The sequence below is a fragment of the Dermacentor andersoni genome, chromosome 3 (assembly GCF_023375885.2).
Source record: "Dermacentor andersoni chromosome 3, qqDerAnde1_hic_scaffold, whole genome shotgun sequence".
Classification (NCBI taxonomy): Eukaryota; Metazoa; Arthropoda; class Arachnida; order Ixodida; family Ixodidae; genus Dermacentor; species Dermacentor andersoni.
In genome coordinates, this window is record NC_092816.1 from 146,080,774 (window position 1) to 146,097,191 (window position 16,418).

At 45.4% G+C, this 16,418-nt stretch overlaps 1 protein-coding gene across 2 annotated transcripts; it reads right to left on the reverse strand.

Moving 5' to 3' along the window:
• Positions 1–5,255: 5,255 nt before the first annotated feature.
• Positions 5,256–16,355, reverse strand: LOC126525080 (uncharacterized). 2 transcript variants are annotated; one of them, XM_072287324.1, is made up of 3 exons: positions 9,584–13,333; positions 8,828–8,907; positions 5,256–6,010 (listed from the first exon to the last, which is right to left on the reverse strand). In XM_072287324.1, the coding sequence occupies exons 1-3, from the start codon at positions 9,696–9,698 to the stop codon at positions 5,654–5,656; spliced, it is 552 nt and encodes a 183-aa protein (XP_072143425.1). In that variant the 5' UTR covers positions 9,699–13,333; the 3' UTR covers positions 5,256–5,653. The 2 variants fall into 2 exon arrangements, with proteins under 2 accessions (XP_072143425.1, XP_050029100.3); XM_050173143.3 differs by lacking the exons at positions 8,828–8,907; positions 9,584–13,333 and adding an exon at positions 14,132–16,355.
• Positions 16,356–16,418: the final 63 nt, after the last annotated feature.

Below are 16,418 nucleotides of genomic sequence, written 5' to 3' on the forward strand. Positions count from 1 at the left end.
CCAATAACCTGCTGTTTTGTCACGATATGTTGCTGTGCTTGGTGTAATTGGAAGAAATACTGCGAAATAATCGTGACAAGGAGGAGTGTGGTTGCGACACCGAAATGTTAACTGAGCATGAGACGACGAAGAAGCAATGTTCACTGATGTTATATGACGGTGCATTTGGATGATGGTGCTGCTTTGTGGAAGATGAGCACTGGCTGATGCGTGCTGTAGTACATGACGTAATTGAACAGTGTCACATTTGGTGGACCTTGTACGTAGACATAGTCAATGACACTGCTCCTCTCGATGCAAACCATTATCAACTGTGATCAACCATACTCCCACGGCCACTGCCTTTGGCGTGGCTGTGCGGGCCCTATCTTGAAAGCGATCTGCGATGGCAAGTGATAGCTTCGTGATCGCTGTGTTCTCGCCACTTAGTTTGCATTGAAGCGAGAGGCAGCACGAAGGTGAACTCGCTCGCTGCTGCGATCCCCGTCTTGAAAGTGATCATCTTACGCGACGGACAGATGGGTTTTCTCGTCGGGTAGGCATAGAAATGCTTATGCATTTAAATATCGAATCCAATTTGAATCCAACATTTTCTGTGGCCTTGGTGAAATGTGTTGGTATATTAGGGTTGAATGGCGACTATTTTATAGGCAAGCTGCATGTTTCCCATACTGCCGCCAGCTGCCTAAATATGCACAAGAAAAATAGACAGCATGAATGCCTTGCAAATAAATTTTTCACATACGTGATCTTTCGTATGAGCTCAGTAGTATTCAAACTTTCCTGCAGCATTGCAACCAGCTCCATTGAACCTATCTCTAGTGTCACGTATGGTGTGTCGCTCAATTTATGAAACTGACGTGCTTGCAAACACATTTTTTTTTGCCGGATTATGTGCCCTGTGTGTCATCTGCTGGCTACACTGCTGCGCACAATATCTGCACTTTGGGACAACGCACATCGGGCTGAAAGAAAGGCAAACTTGAAGCACACATGTGGTCTCGATCACTGCGTGCAGTGTCTCAACAATCATGAAATTTTGTGTAGAGATTATTTCAATTATGTCCAACCACAGCAGAGTTCCATAAAGTAATTTTTTCGTGTTGCAAAAAACTAAATAGATTTTACCATTGAACTTTTTTTTTTCGGACTGCCAGATTGTTTAGACATTTTTTGTGGCCCCACCTGTGTCCGAAACATTGGTAGGCGAATGCATAGAACTGAGCAAAGCGAGGTCCTTACCTCACTCGGCTCTGTTCCACTTTCCTTCTTAAATTGCAGTTTTCTACACCTTTTGAGGTGTGTCTTTGTCTTACAATAATAATCATCACCTGCACTCTTAAAGAAGATTGCATCCTTTGGGGCTTATCTTGGCCCTCAACAATAATCGTCATCTGCCTTGTCTGCATTTGTTTTCATTAACGCTGTGTGCCCAGTACACCCAGATAATGAATGGCATTCATGTTACCAGCGTGATATAGCATTCTTAACAGGAAAGTAGCCAGCGCAGGGTCCCCAAGAAAGGAAATGCGAGCAAGGCAGATGGCGATTATTGTCGATTATTGATGGTGATTATAAGCCCCAAAGGGTGCAAACTTTTTAAAAGTGTGTCTTGCTTGTGTTTCCTTTTCTGAAAACTCCGTACTCTACTACATTTTGTCCAGAATGCTATGTCACGCTGATAACATGCATGTCGTTCATCACGTGAAGTACTGGCCGCACAGTGTTGAAGGGCCCCTGAAACGGTTTGGACAGATTTTGTAGACGCGTAGGGTACAGCTAAAGTTAATAATTTGCACCACAATTTGTGTGAAGGGACTCGTATTAAGAGAGCTATGGACGATTACAAGTTACCCTCCTCCATAGACACACTCTTTCTCCTCAACTCATTCACCGAGAGATCGGGGTAAAGCTCCGCCTTCACTGGCTCTGCGTCATGATGGCACATCGTGTCGTCGACTTCCGGTTTTCTCGGAGTGAGCGCACGAAGGCACGAAACCTCTCCAAACTTTCCGCCAGCTGCTTGGCAGTCGACCACAAGCGAGAGCTATCGAAGCGGCGTACGTTGCGAGCATTCTGTTGCAGTGCCGAACATATTGGTGTTCCGGTAGGACAGCTGGGCGTTTTGATAGATGGCTGGAGGCATAAACTCAAGCTGATGAAGGAGCTTTAGCGTAGACATACGTGAGCAGCCTGATCGGTCAGCATGGTCTAGCCACCTGTTGGCGCAGAGCTTAACCAGCCAAACAAAGCGCTAATATTGCTCTAATCATGTGTAAAACATTTTAAACATTTACAAAAACAATATGTTATCGATTACACTCCTGCAAAAATTTACGCCAGCAGCAAAGAATACATTTCGTTACTGCTAGTGTGTGGTTGAGCTCTGTGCCACCAGGTGGCTGCACCATGCAGACCATTCACATTTGCGCTTCTGCTCATCCAGTGAAACGGCACGGTCAAACGGCCAGGCCCTGTCCTCTTGTGCTTGCGTTTACCCGAATACCGGACTCGCGAAACGCTATTGCAGTAGCAATCTTCCAGTGTAACGTGACGGCCACAAACGCACAAATCCTGGCGCTGATCGGATAGCTCGCCCTGTTTGCGTCATTGAGGTAAATGACGTCAAATGAGTAGGGGCGGCTTAAAATTCAGCCGAGCGATGTGCTGCGATCTACATTTTTAAAACCTTATAATAAATTACACGCTTTACGCGGAGCACTTAGATGCGTTAATTAATGATCAGAAGGACCTACTCTAATGACTCAATGTTTGTACGAAATTGTCAAAATCGTTTCATGGTCCCTTTAAGGAAAGGCAAAGCAAGCAAAATAGGCAACAATCATTATTGTGGGCCAAAGATGCACCCCAAAGGGCGTAAACTGTATTTAGAGTAGTGGCAACAAACCAGACCAATATTTTGAATATGTCTTCCTTGGCGAGGTAGCGACACTTTTCGGTATTGCATATGTCCATTTCTAACCTGTTTCTAGCCTCCTTCGTGGGACAATCTCGAAAGCAGTGCAGTCTAATAAAATGTGACAAAACTGATGATGATGTAGGTGATCCATATGATTTATTCTGAGAGCCATGCTGATCATGATAATGATGATTCTTATGATTATGATTGCGCTGATAACTAATGACAAAAGTTTGGGAGGGGATTCAACCTCCAGTTGACATCAAACGTTGTCACTCCAGCATGGCTTGAACATTACTCATATAGTTCATACGCCCGATTCTCGCCCCCAACTCGCTAAGGAAGACGTAGTATTTCATATTCAGCTAAAGGTTGAATCACATTACAATGTTTTTTTCTTTCTTGCCGAGTTTTGGCATTGAAACTGGAGGTTCTGGTTAAACGTCTTCAGCCAACGCTGGATAACAGCAGCAAGGGTCACTTGTTGGATCAGAGCAGGAACAGAGGATAAGGAAAAAGTTCGGTGTGCTACTCACTTCCTTTTGAATGCACACTCACAGGAGAAACATTGATGTGAACTTCCCAGCTGCACTGGTATACTACCACACAGTTTATATAAACATATGTATACATATATATACATTGCGTACATAAACATATAAAGTTAAACAGGCCTGACTGTTTGAACATTTTTGTGGCCCCGCCTGTGTCAAACCTGTTTGACATCCCATGAGGACTGCTTGTGCATACGTTTCTCACAAAGTCACAGATGACTTGGGGTGAAGCTTACTTCCAGTATTTTCTCTGGTGTGACCCACAGGCAACAAACCTACTGCTGGAAAAGATTCCACAAAATAATTTTTCTTTTCATTCGGTACCATTATTCTAAGTGTACTTTGCACATTTTGATGAAAAATTAACATTTCCTTCAGGCATTTTTGTGGCTCGCTCTTGCAAGGTAATTTTCAATCAAGGATGACGTCACTAGCTGAAGCTGCAACAACTCGTATCTAGGCTCCTGCCTTGTCTTGCAGATAAACAACAATGCTAGGCAGACATTAGTGCCAAGAAAATGTTAAACAATAATTTTCCTAATTACCTAAAGTGTGCCAATTTGACTTTTCTATATCTCACTTAAGGCACTTGTAACTGCAGAACTGTAACCAAGGAGAGGGGAAGCCACACCAGCTTACCATAAATGCTAACACTAGCCCAATTTTCAAGATATCTGTCCCCAAAATCTGCTAAGGAATGCCTTAGTGTTACAGTTAACATCATCTTAAACTTGTTCTGGTCTCACATTCCGAATCAAGTTCTGGTCCACATTTTTGGGCATGGGCTTCCCACTTCTGACTCCGTGTTCGGTCTGAAAACCGAGGGACGAGGCAGACAAGTAGCGTACGAAAACCAAAGAATGTTTGTTTCCCGTCTTGAGGCCCTTATGTATTGTGCCCCAACGTACTGTGATGCCCCCTATGGCCGCTGCGTACAAGGCTCACAAGTGGCGACCTCTATAAAACTAAGAGCCACACTTTTGGGAAACTTAAAGGAACACTTACAAGAAAAATGATTTCACTTGTATCAGTAAGCAGCCCTTCTAGAAAACAAGAAAGAAAAGCAACTCTTACGTCAAGAATAGGCTTCATAAGCCAGAAAAAGCCGTAAGAACAAAAAATGGGTGTTGATGCCACCTTGAAGTTCCCGCAGCAGCTTGCCATTACATCACAGAATTTGACATGGTTAATTGTTCATTGGTAAAAATTGACGACATTGTATTTTAAACAAGATAAAGATAGCACATGGCTAGTTCTGTGCACTTTTGCTGAACCAATGAGGCCCAAATATGCAAGAATATTGCGACATCACACGAACTCACCAGCGCCGTGATTTCAGCACGAAATTTTTTAAAAAATTTAACTTTGACCTTCATTTCGTCCACTAATAATCAACCTATTATAGCAAAATTAGTGAATATAGTTTGCCAAGAGTGCTTTGCCGGCATAAACCGTTTCAAAATTTCCCTTAACCGTCCCTATAATCGTGCCTAACTGTGTTCAAGTTTAAAAGTGTCTCTTTAATGTCAAGGTATTTCTTAGCACATTTTAAGTTAAGGTCATATCTTGAAAGTGGTGCTAGTCTCAGGAGTTCTGTTATCGAGACATGGCTTGACGACTGCCCCACTTTAGTTTCGCATTGCAATATGTTCCCTGAGCTGAACAGTTAAGAAGTTATTTAGCACATTTTAGGTAATTAGCAAAATTATTCTTTCCGCTAGTGTCTGCTTATCCAGACAGGCTTTCTAAAAAAAAAAGAAGAAAGGGCAGGGGCCCAGATATGCAATTTTATTTTTATTGTGCCATATAAGAAAAAAGCACCTGGTATATGATACATGGCTTGTACAGTTCAAAATATCACCTCTTTCTTATTTTTCTCTTTTGGAAGACAGAGCTTCATTCTAGCATTTTTGGCCAAGAAGAAGGGCTCAGCAAATTGTTTTGTAAGAAAGATGTTCGTGCAGTAATAAAATGTTAAAATAATAACTAAAATTAAGACAACTTCAATACAAGAAAGAAGGCCACAGATTAGAAGGCCAAGTCACTTTTTTTTTTAAATTATACTTCACGTGGTACATTTCACAATGCACTATCATCAAAGTCACCAGTACAAATTTCAGAACATCACATCGTGTTTTTTCACTGGAGTGGCGATACAGTAAGGTCTTTGGAATAATGTTCACTGCGAAGCACTTCTGTCGCCTTCGTTGGCACCCTGTTCAAGGTGGCGCAACATCCATTCCAGTGCCATGGCCACAACAGGGTCGGTGACCCCTCCTGGCTGGTCTGGAAGTGGTGCATCGTGGAAGGCCAGAAAGGCGCTGAGCGATACGGCTGCCCGCGCGGACTGGGCGTACCAGCTCGTGAGAGGGCACGTACAACGCGGCGGGCATGTGGTGTGTGGTGGTCGGCCCTTCCCTTCCTCGAGAGCGGCGAGAAGCCTGGAGAGCTCCCGTTGCACATTCTCCACTTCATCATCCAAAGTGGAGTCCTCGTCGGAGTGCCTGCTGCTGCTCGACAGCGTAATTGTGGTTGCCTGGAGAGAGATCGAACAGAGAATGTCAGTGGGAGGGCAAAGAGCTGCCCACAGGAAAACTTTCTCGCAGTGTACTAAATCATAAGAAATAATACAGTCTGAATGAAACAGCTGAATGTTTGATATTTCTGCTCCTCAAAACTACATTTGGGTCAACTTGAATGCGCACTAAAATGAAAGGTGAAAGGCACCTGTTTACTCGTGACAAAAAGGCCTCAGGCAATTATTAGAACCACACTTTCCAGAGCACCAAGACATGACCTTCCATGGATAATCACCAAGAACACCACCCTACTACATTCCACCGCAACCTCAGGGCAACATTCTCAGATCTAAGGGAGGATGTATGCATCGGTGTCCCAATGTGCAATAGAGCAGAAAATTTATTAATGCAGTCATTCATTTCCCTGAGAATGTCATCCGTGCAGTGCTTGGAAAGGTACGAAGCATGCCGAGGCTTCGACGAGTTCGCAGGTGAATTGCAGTTCCACAAGTGGATTGGCTGAAGATCAGAAGCCATATCTAGCAATCAGTAAGGCAGAAAATGGAAGCCACACAAAGGGTTTCAGCACACATATAAGCTCCTGCAAATGCTAGAGAAACTGAGAGGCCAATAATGACTGGTGAACCACACAGGCCAAGCCACAAACCCCCCTGCGCTCCTTGTTTTGGGAAATGACACCTACTGTATTCGCAGTTGCTCAAAAAGGGGCATGAAATGATGTACCACAAAAGCACGCAGTGCTAATGAACATGCGCGACCCTTGTGGTGCTATGCAGCTTTGGCTGTATCAGGCAAATATGTGTCCTAGCAGCAAGATCACAGAAGACTATGACCGCAACCACACCTTGGCAAGGGCGAATTGCAAAAATGCTCGTGTGCCTACAGATTGAGGTGCACATTATAAAGAACCCCAGGGGGTGGAAATTAATCTATGAGGCATGCTTCATAATCACTGTGGTTTTACATGCAAGAAGGCAGAATCTTTAGAATTTAAGATTAAGCCTCATTTGTAATTAATGTGACAGTTAGGCATTGAAAAGAAAAGGCCACATCTATGCTTTTACATGCTTTAATGTCTGTTCGATATGTAACTGTTTGTGCAGCATGCTGCCTCCATCACTATACCTGCCAACCTTTAATTATAGTGTGTATGTTTCTGACTGATGTGATCATCATTGCTGAATCAACTCAGGTCGTTGTCTTCATGCCTGTGTAATTTGAAATGAAAATACTTTCTGTGACTACAAATTGACGAGCAGGAGCAAAAGACTTGTGAAAAGAGCTTTTCCTACATTCTTGGTTGACTTGGTCGGCAGACCATCATGAAGGATATTTCAAGCTCGAAAAATGACAAGCAAAACTCGAGCAATGGATGAGGACCACACAAGAGGCAGAGAGACGACAGCATAGATTAGAGATTAAACACCATCAACTGGCACTGCTGAAATTAGGAGGACCAAGTGAAGATGGGCAGGTCATGCAATGCAGAGGCATACATGCCAACCTGCAAACCTTAAATTTGTAAAAAATCTCTCGAACGTGACCGAGGGGGGGAAAGGGGGAATATAGCACACAACTTTTTTAGTCGTGCCCTGAGCATTCTTTTGTGGGGGTATATGTGCATCTTATTAACGATGATTTACTTTTACATTGAGCACACAAGCAATGGCAAATTTAGAATTGCAGAAAGAATTAAGCATGCTAAAATTGTCTTTAGATCACAGTGAGTGCTTCAGTGACTTCCCTGCTATCGATGTCACTTGCTTCCCAAACTTGTAGCAACTTACTTGAAGCAAGTACTACTCCTCTGACTGTTTCCCGACCAGAATTTCAACGGTAAGGTTGGAGATCAATGAACAAAAGTTTTTTGAAAACAAAGCTTTTTTTTTTTTTAAATTAACATTTGTAAAATCACAGAATAAGCTGAAATTTGTAATATTTTTGAAAAATTGGAGAGAGTGTAGAGGTATGCATAAGGAACATAACCGGCAGTCTGTCAGCGGTACCACAATGCATGCCAAGTGAGACGAAATGCAGTTGAAAATAGCAGTGGATTTAGTACTAGAGTAAGATTAGGAAAGTTGCAGGCATAGGATGTAATCAGCTGATGCAAGAAAGGTATAAGTGGGAGAGGGCTTTGTTCTACACTGGGTAGACATGCTGCTGGTGAGTGATTTGTGTGCGACCACCACCTAGGCTATCAAATGAAACTCTCCAAAAAAAAGAGGTAAGGATGCATTTCACAGGCATTCTCAAATCACTAATGCTCACTTACCAATATGCTTGAAATTGAAAGTAGAAATTCGCTGTACCACACCAATGTTCACCTAATGATCTGAACTTAAAGGCTAACGAAAAAATCCTGAAAGCATGCTCAGGACATCCTAGAATGTGATAGACAATTATTGAAAAATTAAAAAGGTAGAAGAGTAGGTTAAAGAAAAAAATTCGGCAGAACCCATCTCATGATGACTGTTGATGGCAATGCATTTAGCATTAGCATTGAATCACATGGCCACATAATGCATTGCCACCATCGAAACGAGTCATGTGTGAGGCATGTACTGCAGTGGAACTCCTATTTCGTGCTTTGCTAGAAACACTCGGCAGCATCTAGGGCGGCCAGCACGAAGCCTGAGGTGGCATGCGAACGCTGAGAAACGCATCATATGGCAACCGGGCTCCCTGTTGTGCTTCTTTTTGTACATGCTGCACCATTTAGTGGTGCTGCTAAGAAGTCTGCACGTAGCCTCCAAGATGACAGGCGCGGCGTGCCGCTGCTTCTAAACATTGAAAATCGTCCCCTCACTCACCGCACACACTCGGTGACCAGTGTTGATGGGAGGTTCATTGAAGAGCAGCACAATACTCGGTGCATTCATGGCGCAGCTTGCTAAAGAATTGGCATGAAATGCATCCATTGAAAATCAAGGGGGCTGACAGATGGAATAGCACGCTGTGGTATAAAGCTTGTAAACAGGGATAAAGTGCCTCAGAAAGGCTGGCCAACGTTTCGATAGGAGGACCTATCTTCGTCAAAGGCGGCCTCGTCATCCTCAGCATGTTAGTTCTAAAAGTTCAGTGCAGTGACGTCACGTGCAGTTTTTGTCGGTGGCGGTTGGTTATAAAGGGAGAGACTTCAGAGGTAATGAGCGCTGTCACCTGACGTCTGTGAGCATCGTTCCCAAGACGAGGGGACAAGAGCGGGAGAGTGGGAAGGTGGGGAGAAAAGAAAAAGAAAAGGAGATAAAAAAAATCTCCTTTTCTTTTTCTTTTCTCCCCACCTTCCCACTCTCCCGCTCTTGTCCCCTCGTCTTGGGAACGACGCTCACAGACGTCCAGTGACAGCGCTCATTACCTTTGAAGTCTCTCCCTTTATAACCAACCGCCACCGACAAAAAATGCATGTGGCGTCACTGCACTAAACCTTTAAAACTAACATGCAGAGGATGACGAGGCTGCCTTTGACGAAGATAGGTCCTCCTATCAAAACGTTGGCCAGCCTTTCTGAGGCACCTTAACCCTGTTTACAAACTTTGTACCACAATCCATTGAAAAGCGGCACATACCCTGTGCACTTCTGGCGCAACCTGCTAAAGTGTCGAGTTGCTGTTCTTGAGGAACCCTTGCGATGAGGGTTTGATTCCACTTGGCATCGGAGAAATTTAGGGATTTTTTTGTCATTGCAGAGGCGAACTTTCCCAGTGGCACATGCCTAGCTACCAAAGTTGGCGTCAAAGATGTTCATTGAAGAGCAGCACACACACCTGCTGGGCACATACCCAGTGACCGCAGCTGGTATCAAAGAGGTTCACTGAAGACCAGCACAGACCAAGTGGCACCCAGTTGGCGTCAAAGAATTTCTTTGAACAGCAGTGCCTACCTAGTCCCACATCTACAATGGCCCATGCGGGCATGAAAGAGCTTCGATGAAGAGAGGCATGTGCGTACACACTGGCACATACAAAGTGACCCAAGTTGATCTGATGGTTGGTTTCGAAACCTGTTACCTCAGCACAGCAGCCTGATGTGCTAAACGTTCAACCATGGACTACCTAGTGACCCAAGTAGGAGGGAAAAAGCATACGGCAGCAAAGTGACCCTTCTTGCAGTAGGCACTGCATGTTTTGCCGTTTGCTGGGCACATAGTGCGTGATGGTGGGTGCTTGCAGGTTGGTGCGGTTTGATTGTGCTGGTTTTTTCGAGGGTTCCGATTTGACTTTCTTTTGCTCTTCGAGTCGCATGGAGTCTACAGCTGCAGGTGACTATAGTTGCGATCGTAGGTCATATTTCTGCTCCTTGATTGTTTTCATATTGCGAGCAGCAATGACAGCAGCTTCCAGAGTACGCTCGACGTTAAGTTCCAGCTTCTCGCTTAACTGAGTGCCCATGAGACTGACCACGAGTCTATTGCGGATCAGTTCCTCTTTCAGGTCGCTGTACTCACAGGTTTTGGCTAGTCTGGAGAGTTTGTTGACGAACGTCTTGACTGTCTCGTGCACTTCTTGCTTCCGGCTGTTAAATTTGCACGCTCATATATCATGTTCATCTGCAGCACGAAATGTTTCGCAGATGCTCACGTTATGTGTTGAAGTCTAGTTTCTCGGCATCAGAGAGCTTGAGCGAGGCTAGGAGGTCTTTGGCTTCACAACCCATGGCACAGATGAGTGTATTCACCTGCATCTCGGCGTCTTGCTTCTTTAGTACAGAGATAACTTTGTAGTGCTCCCATCTCGTGAACCACCATTTCCAGTCCTCGGGTCACTGAAAGTCAAGTTTTTCTGGCGGTTTGACAACGAACAGGTAGAGCAGAGCTGCATGCTGGGCTGTGGACACTGTAGGCAAAACCACACGTAGCAAAGTTTTGTATTCGCTACACTGCGCTGGCAGAGTTTTCTGATTTCTAGTTGCGTGGTGTGTTTAAGGCTTTTTCGAGTATCCCGCCACTGCCTCCACATTGTGATCGAGTGACGAGTATGCGATGCGATTGATGAGACGTGTTAACTGACAACTGTTCGATAGGTTACGTTTGCAACACACACATCGCTACATGCCGGCTCAGCTCGCACGGTCTGGTCCGTTCTACTAGAGGTGTCGTTCTGCATCTCACATGACGGTGTACATAGCACCATCTCAGTGCGGTAGCGCACGCAACAAAATCGATCCCTTAAACTTTTCCGATGCTGAGTGGAATCAAACCCACGTGACAAGGGTTCCACAAGGACAGCAACCCTATGCATCACCAGGCTGAGCCACAAATTCTCTGGGTATGGGTGGCTTTCGATGAATGTTTTCACCCCAAAGTTTTACGAGCTGTGCCACGAAGGTACGTGCCGGTTTTGAATGAACCTCTCGCCAACTTGGGTCACACTGAGTATGTGCCACTTAATGTGCGCAAGCGAAGGAACAACTCAGCATTCACAGACACCAGCGCACCACGCCTCTTAGTCTCGGAGGCCCCATGCACAGACTTCTCGACCAGATGGCTCAATGTGTCTTGAAAGAAGTGCAGGAGAGGAGCCCAGTCAGGGCACGTACCCAGGGAGAGGGCCTGGTGGGGGGGCGCCTCCACCCCACCCCCCAGCCACTACTCCTCAACCATACTCCTAAAGCATCGCCAAATCAGTCTTGAGACTTGACAGCTATTCGGCGGTCAACACTGGACTGCTGTTACAATGTTATTATAGCCGCGGTGTCGAAGCGATCGCTGAACGGGTCGAGGAAAAGGCCACTGAACTAAGGGTGTGAAGCGGCTTGATTTTTCTCTCAGATAAAAGATGGTGGAATGTTTTGCCTTCCTCATTATTTCGATGCTTGTTTCAAAATCTCAAGGTGCTGCTGCTGGAAAGGCCCCACTGATATCTTTTCAACGATCTGCGTTTCACAGCCATCCCAAAAAAATTCGAAATTTCAATCAAACCCTGCAATAACCGTTCAACCCATAAGAAATATGAATGTCACCCGTTACCTCGTCTGGTTTTTTTCCTTAATTGTAGAGCACTTTTCATGCAAAATTGGCAACGGGAGAAAATAGTTGCAAGAACGTGAAAAATTAAGTGATCTACTAAGAAAGAGAGCCGAGGAAACAGCCAAGCAGGAAGGAAGAGCAATAATTAACAAATTTAACCATTGTTTATGAAAATACTTGTGCACGAAAATCCTTTTATTTAAAAAGGAAGTAGAGAAAATGTCGCTGGAAGTGATGAATGGTTCCATGTATTTTGAACGACACTTTTACAGTTATCATTCAAGCTGCCTGATGTAGCCACTTCTCTGCTGTGCTTATGTGGATGCTTTTCTAACCTTCCACGAAGGCGCAGTACGTCTAGAACCGCAGGGTTGAGCACTCTACGTGGTTGTACGGGACTGGTGGCCACGCTTTATTACGCAACTTCCCAAATAACGATACGAGTTGTTTTTCGGACCTAACTTGGTAGAGCACTAAACGAGAGATATAAAAGAACTGATTATTCTGCAAATATATCCTTCTCGATAATTCTTCTAGAGCTAATTAGAAGAACACTACCAGAAATCTTTATTTTACACTTTTGTTTGTTTGCCTGTTCTTTGCTGTTTCCTTCCTGCGTTTCTTTCCTGCTTGAGCCAATTTGATGTGGTTCCTGGTTTTCCATGTAAAGGATATGTGTATATCACAGGCATACTTGTGAAATACACCTTATTTCATTTCTCTTTTGCGGGTTTACACGCCTTTATAGCGAACAGTAACAATTATTAACGTTTCTACTAGTAAAGTACGCTCCCCGCCACCCTTCATTTGCATAGAAAAGTTACCTTAGGGATTGCCCCCCCCGCCATAAAAATACTGGGTACATGTCCGAGCCCGGTTATCGCATTTTACGAATTTCTCGGTGTTTGCACGCGCCGGCACGTCATGCAGGCTTTGCGGTGGCTCTACTAGATGGCACCGAGTGTTCTTAGGAAAGCACGAAAGAGGAGTTCCGCTGCAGTACATGCCTCATACATAACTCATTTCAACAGTGGCAATACGCTGTGTCGCTATATTACTTCAATGCTGAGTGCATTACCATCACAAGTCGTCGTGAGATGGATTCGGCCGATTTTTCCCTTCCGCCCCAATAGAGATGCAGCTATTGCGGCTGAGGTTGAACCCTCAACCTAGAGCTCAGCAGAGCAATGCTGTGGCCACTGGGCTACCATGGTGGGTAACAGCAGTTGGATTAGACAGTGGGCACAGGAATAAGATACCGTTATAGAGAAGCAAAAGTGAAGCTGGAGATGCCGTGTAAAACCGAACTAATCATAAGTTACAGTAATGAAATGGATATTAAGGAATAGAAAGTGCAATTTAGTGCAACACAGAATTGGGTGACAAGGAAATTTGTGGGCCTATGGAGGAACACGCTGATGCAGGACAAAAGCAACTGGAGACATCTGAGGGAGACTTATTCTTTGACCAACTTAAACGCCAATGACAATGTGTGAAGCGACATTGAGACACTTACGAGAAACACTAAATCAGTTTAGCCTGATTAGTCATCCTTTCAAAACTCTTTTTAATAAGTTTCACTGTAATAAGTCAATAATTAAAAGAGAAATTGAAATTATAAGCTCCATCATCGAATTTCACGCCAGTACTCCAGTGCTGGTATGCCATTGTGGCATCACGGGTCGCAGTGTTTTTTTGTATTAGGCCTGATGTGGCACAGTAAACATTCCCAAGACTTGGTAAGTAAAGTCGTTGGCTCTTATAATCTAGTCCAGAGCTTCACTAATAAAAAGTTAACTATATCAATATCCATGACATCAAGACGAGCCAGTGCAAAAATTCGTTGGCCCACCTGGCTTTTGTTTGCATCTTTTCTAGCTTGCCAAGTCTTTTCTCACAGTGAACTTTTTTCTTTAGGGTACCCCAATAAGTAAACTACAGTCCACAACATTTACCTTTACCTTGTGCTGGGCACAAGATATGCTGAGTTAACAAAGGCTAGCTACAAATCATTCAATTACGTGATAGAGCAAGCTTCTTGACGTCTATAGGTGCTAAACGACCAGAGATACCACAACAGCAGTAGTTTCACGCTCAATTTTTGCGCATGCTGCCAAGAATCTGTGATCAATGTCAGAAGGAAACTCACGTCATCTTGCTCTTCAGAGCTGACCTCAGATGAACCATGAAGCGCAGATGCTTGCTCTGCAACCCTCGCAAGCAGGGCATCATCAGCACTGTCAAAACCCGATGTCCCACTGCCAATGCGTGGCGTCGACTTCGGTTCCTTTTTACAACCTGCAGCTCTACGAGTGCTACTCAAGCGTGCATTCTCACTAGAAGATGGTAAAGTTTTATCACTCCTACGTAATGCAGGCACTCGCAATGCTTTCCTGTGTGTTTTCATCGCTGTTGAATCTGGCTTTGCTTGCTGTTTTTGTGCCGACGGTACATTTTTGTCATCTTTCCCTATGCAGTCAGTGCCATGGGATGTACTCTCGCTTTCTGCTGTGTTGTAGACAGACTCGGGTGAAGAACGGAAGGCCTTTGTTGTCACGATGCCATCAGTAGACTCCGAGTTTGGCAGCTCATCCAATTGGCCGTCAAGATCAATCTGCCGAGCTGTGTTCAGCCGTTTGCTTCGGGGTGATCGCAAGGGCCTTTGTTTGCTAAAAGCTTTGTGAGGAAATTTATCCTTCGTTGCAGTGTCATCGTGAGTCGATTCAAATGTAGACTGTGTGTTGAAACGTGTGCTAAGGTTTGCGTGGGATTTGGTACTTCCTTGCTTTCTTATGGGCAACCGAAAGGACCTAAGCTTGCTGGCATGGGACACCTGCCCTTCAGTGACTCCCGAGGCAGTGCAGTCATGACTTTGGGAAAGCAGTGATGGGTTAGGAAGGCCACTAGTATGCTTCTGGGAAGCTGCGGTGTCGACATTCTTTTGTGGCGATGACTGGGTGGTTTGTTGCATGCCGACACTCTCCAAGACACACAGCCCCTCAGAGAGATCGCTGTGTGGTAGACTATGAACGTGAGTTCTCTCATCAGCAGGTGTCTCCTGCTGCTTTGCATTCTTGGACTTCCTTGGAGATGATCGCAGCACATGTTTTTTTCTAGAAGCAGTCTCCGCTACTGCAGCGGTTTGTGAATCTGATATTCCCACACCATCATCTTGCTTACCAGGCTGAGACTGTGTTTGGATACTAGAAGTCTTGCCAGGAAACATCTTGCTTTGCACTATTGCAGGTGTAGGCATCGCAGACTTCTCAGGAACCTCATCAGCCTTTTGGCTAGAGTCTGCAATGCCGTCGTCGTGACTGTTCTTCCCACGTGCCGCGATATTACTTTTGTGCCTAGGAGAGCTTTCACTCGAGCTTTCCTTGCAACTGCCCGAAAGAAATTCAGTAGACAGTAAAAGCTTCTTGCGTTTCATTTTGAGCCTCCTGCTGGAATGTTTTCTCACAGCGGGTGTGTTGCTGTCCTTCGAATATGACGATGCACCTGGACTTTCTGTTTCCGCAACAACTTCAGTTTCGGGATCCCAGCTGTTTTCGACTCTACCGTCAGTAGCCCCCCGCGGCTTGGGCAACTGTTCGTCATCGCTGCTGCTGTCTTCAACGATAACTGACCCACACTCCGAAGTGGCGCTCGGCGAGGTGTCACGCGCTTCTTGTGCCTCGTGGGCGTGTCTCTTGCCGAGGATTTTACTCGCGTCAGGTGACTCGTACAGGTGTTTCCACGGGAGTATTCTCTTCAGGTAATGCTGCTTCAGGGACTGCCACGGGTGAGCACCAGGCACCGCACAGGCCGCAGCCATTTCCTTGTATACCTCGTTGCCACGGACACAGACCCTGGGCTTCTTCGCTATGTACTTCGCCATCGCAATTTCTTCGCCAAGCGTGTACTCGCGTCTTGAGCGAACGGAGCGCAGTTTATGCTCCTTGCAGTCTCCGTCGTCGTCTGTCTCCGCAGCTGACGCTCTCGGAATTTTGAATTCTTTCAGAGGAAAGAGCTTGTTGCTGGAAATGCAAGCACGTATGTAAGTGGCAGAGAAAGCGTCATCGGGGCCTTCCGTCGTTGTAATGCAAGTGGGCACCAAACGGACGGCGTCAGGATTCTTATGCGGCTGCAAAAGAACGCCGCCTCCATTTTCTATAAGCTCACGTATCTCCTTTCGCTCCGAGCAGGGCGCCATTGAAAAGTACATGGGCCCGCCATCCGCTTTCACGAAGAGCGCTCGGCTGTGCGGATTGCTGGTCATGGTACGTTTCGAAGACTTCAGGGCATTCGCGCCTTCACCGGCTCACGCCCCCGCGCACATAGTGCTGCAGGCTTCTGCTGCGCATAGCACATCTGGCTTCGGCCTTGGCGCCGCTTGGCGTGCATTGGCTACGCAGTGGATCTTTTCATTTTCTAGCTCAAAAATGTGGCCACCA

Coding starts and splice junctions, on each gene's coding strand:
- LOC126525080 (XM_050173143.3), bottom strand. CDS start 16,243: ATGACCAGCAATCCGCACAGCCGAGCGCTCTTCGTGAAAGCGGATGGC. Junction 6,011..14,131: donor GCTCTGAAGAGCAAGATGAC/GTGAGTTTCCTT, acceptor ATCTCTCTCCAG/GCAACCACAATTACGCTGTC.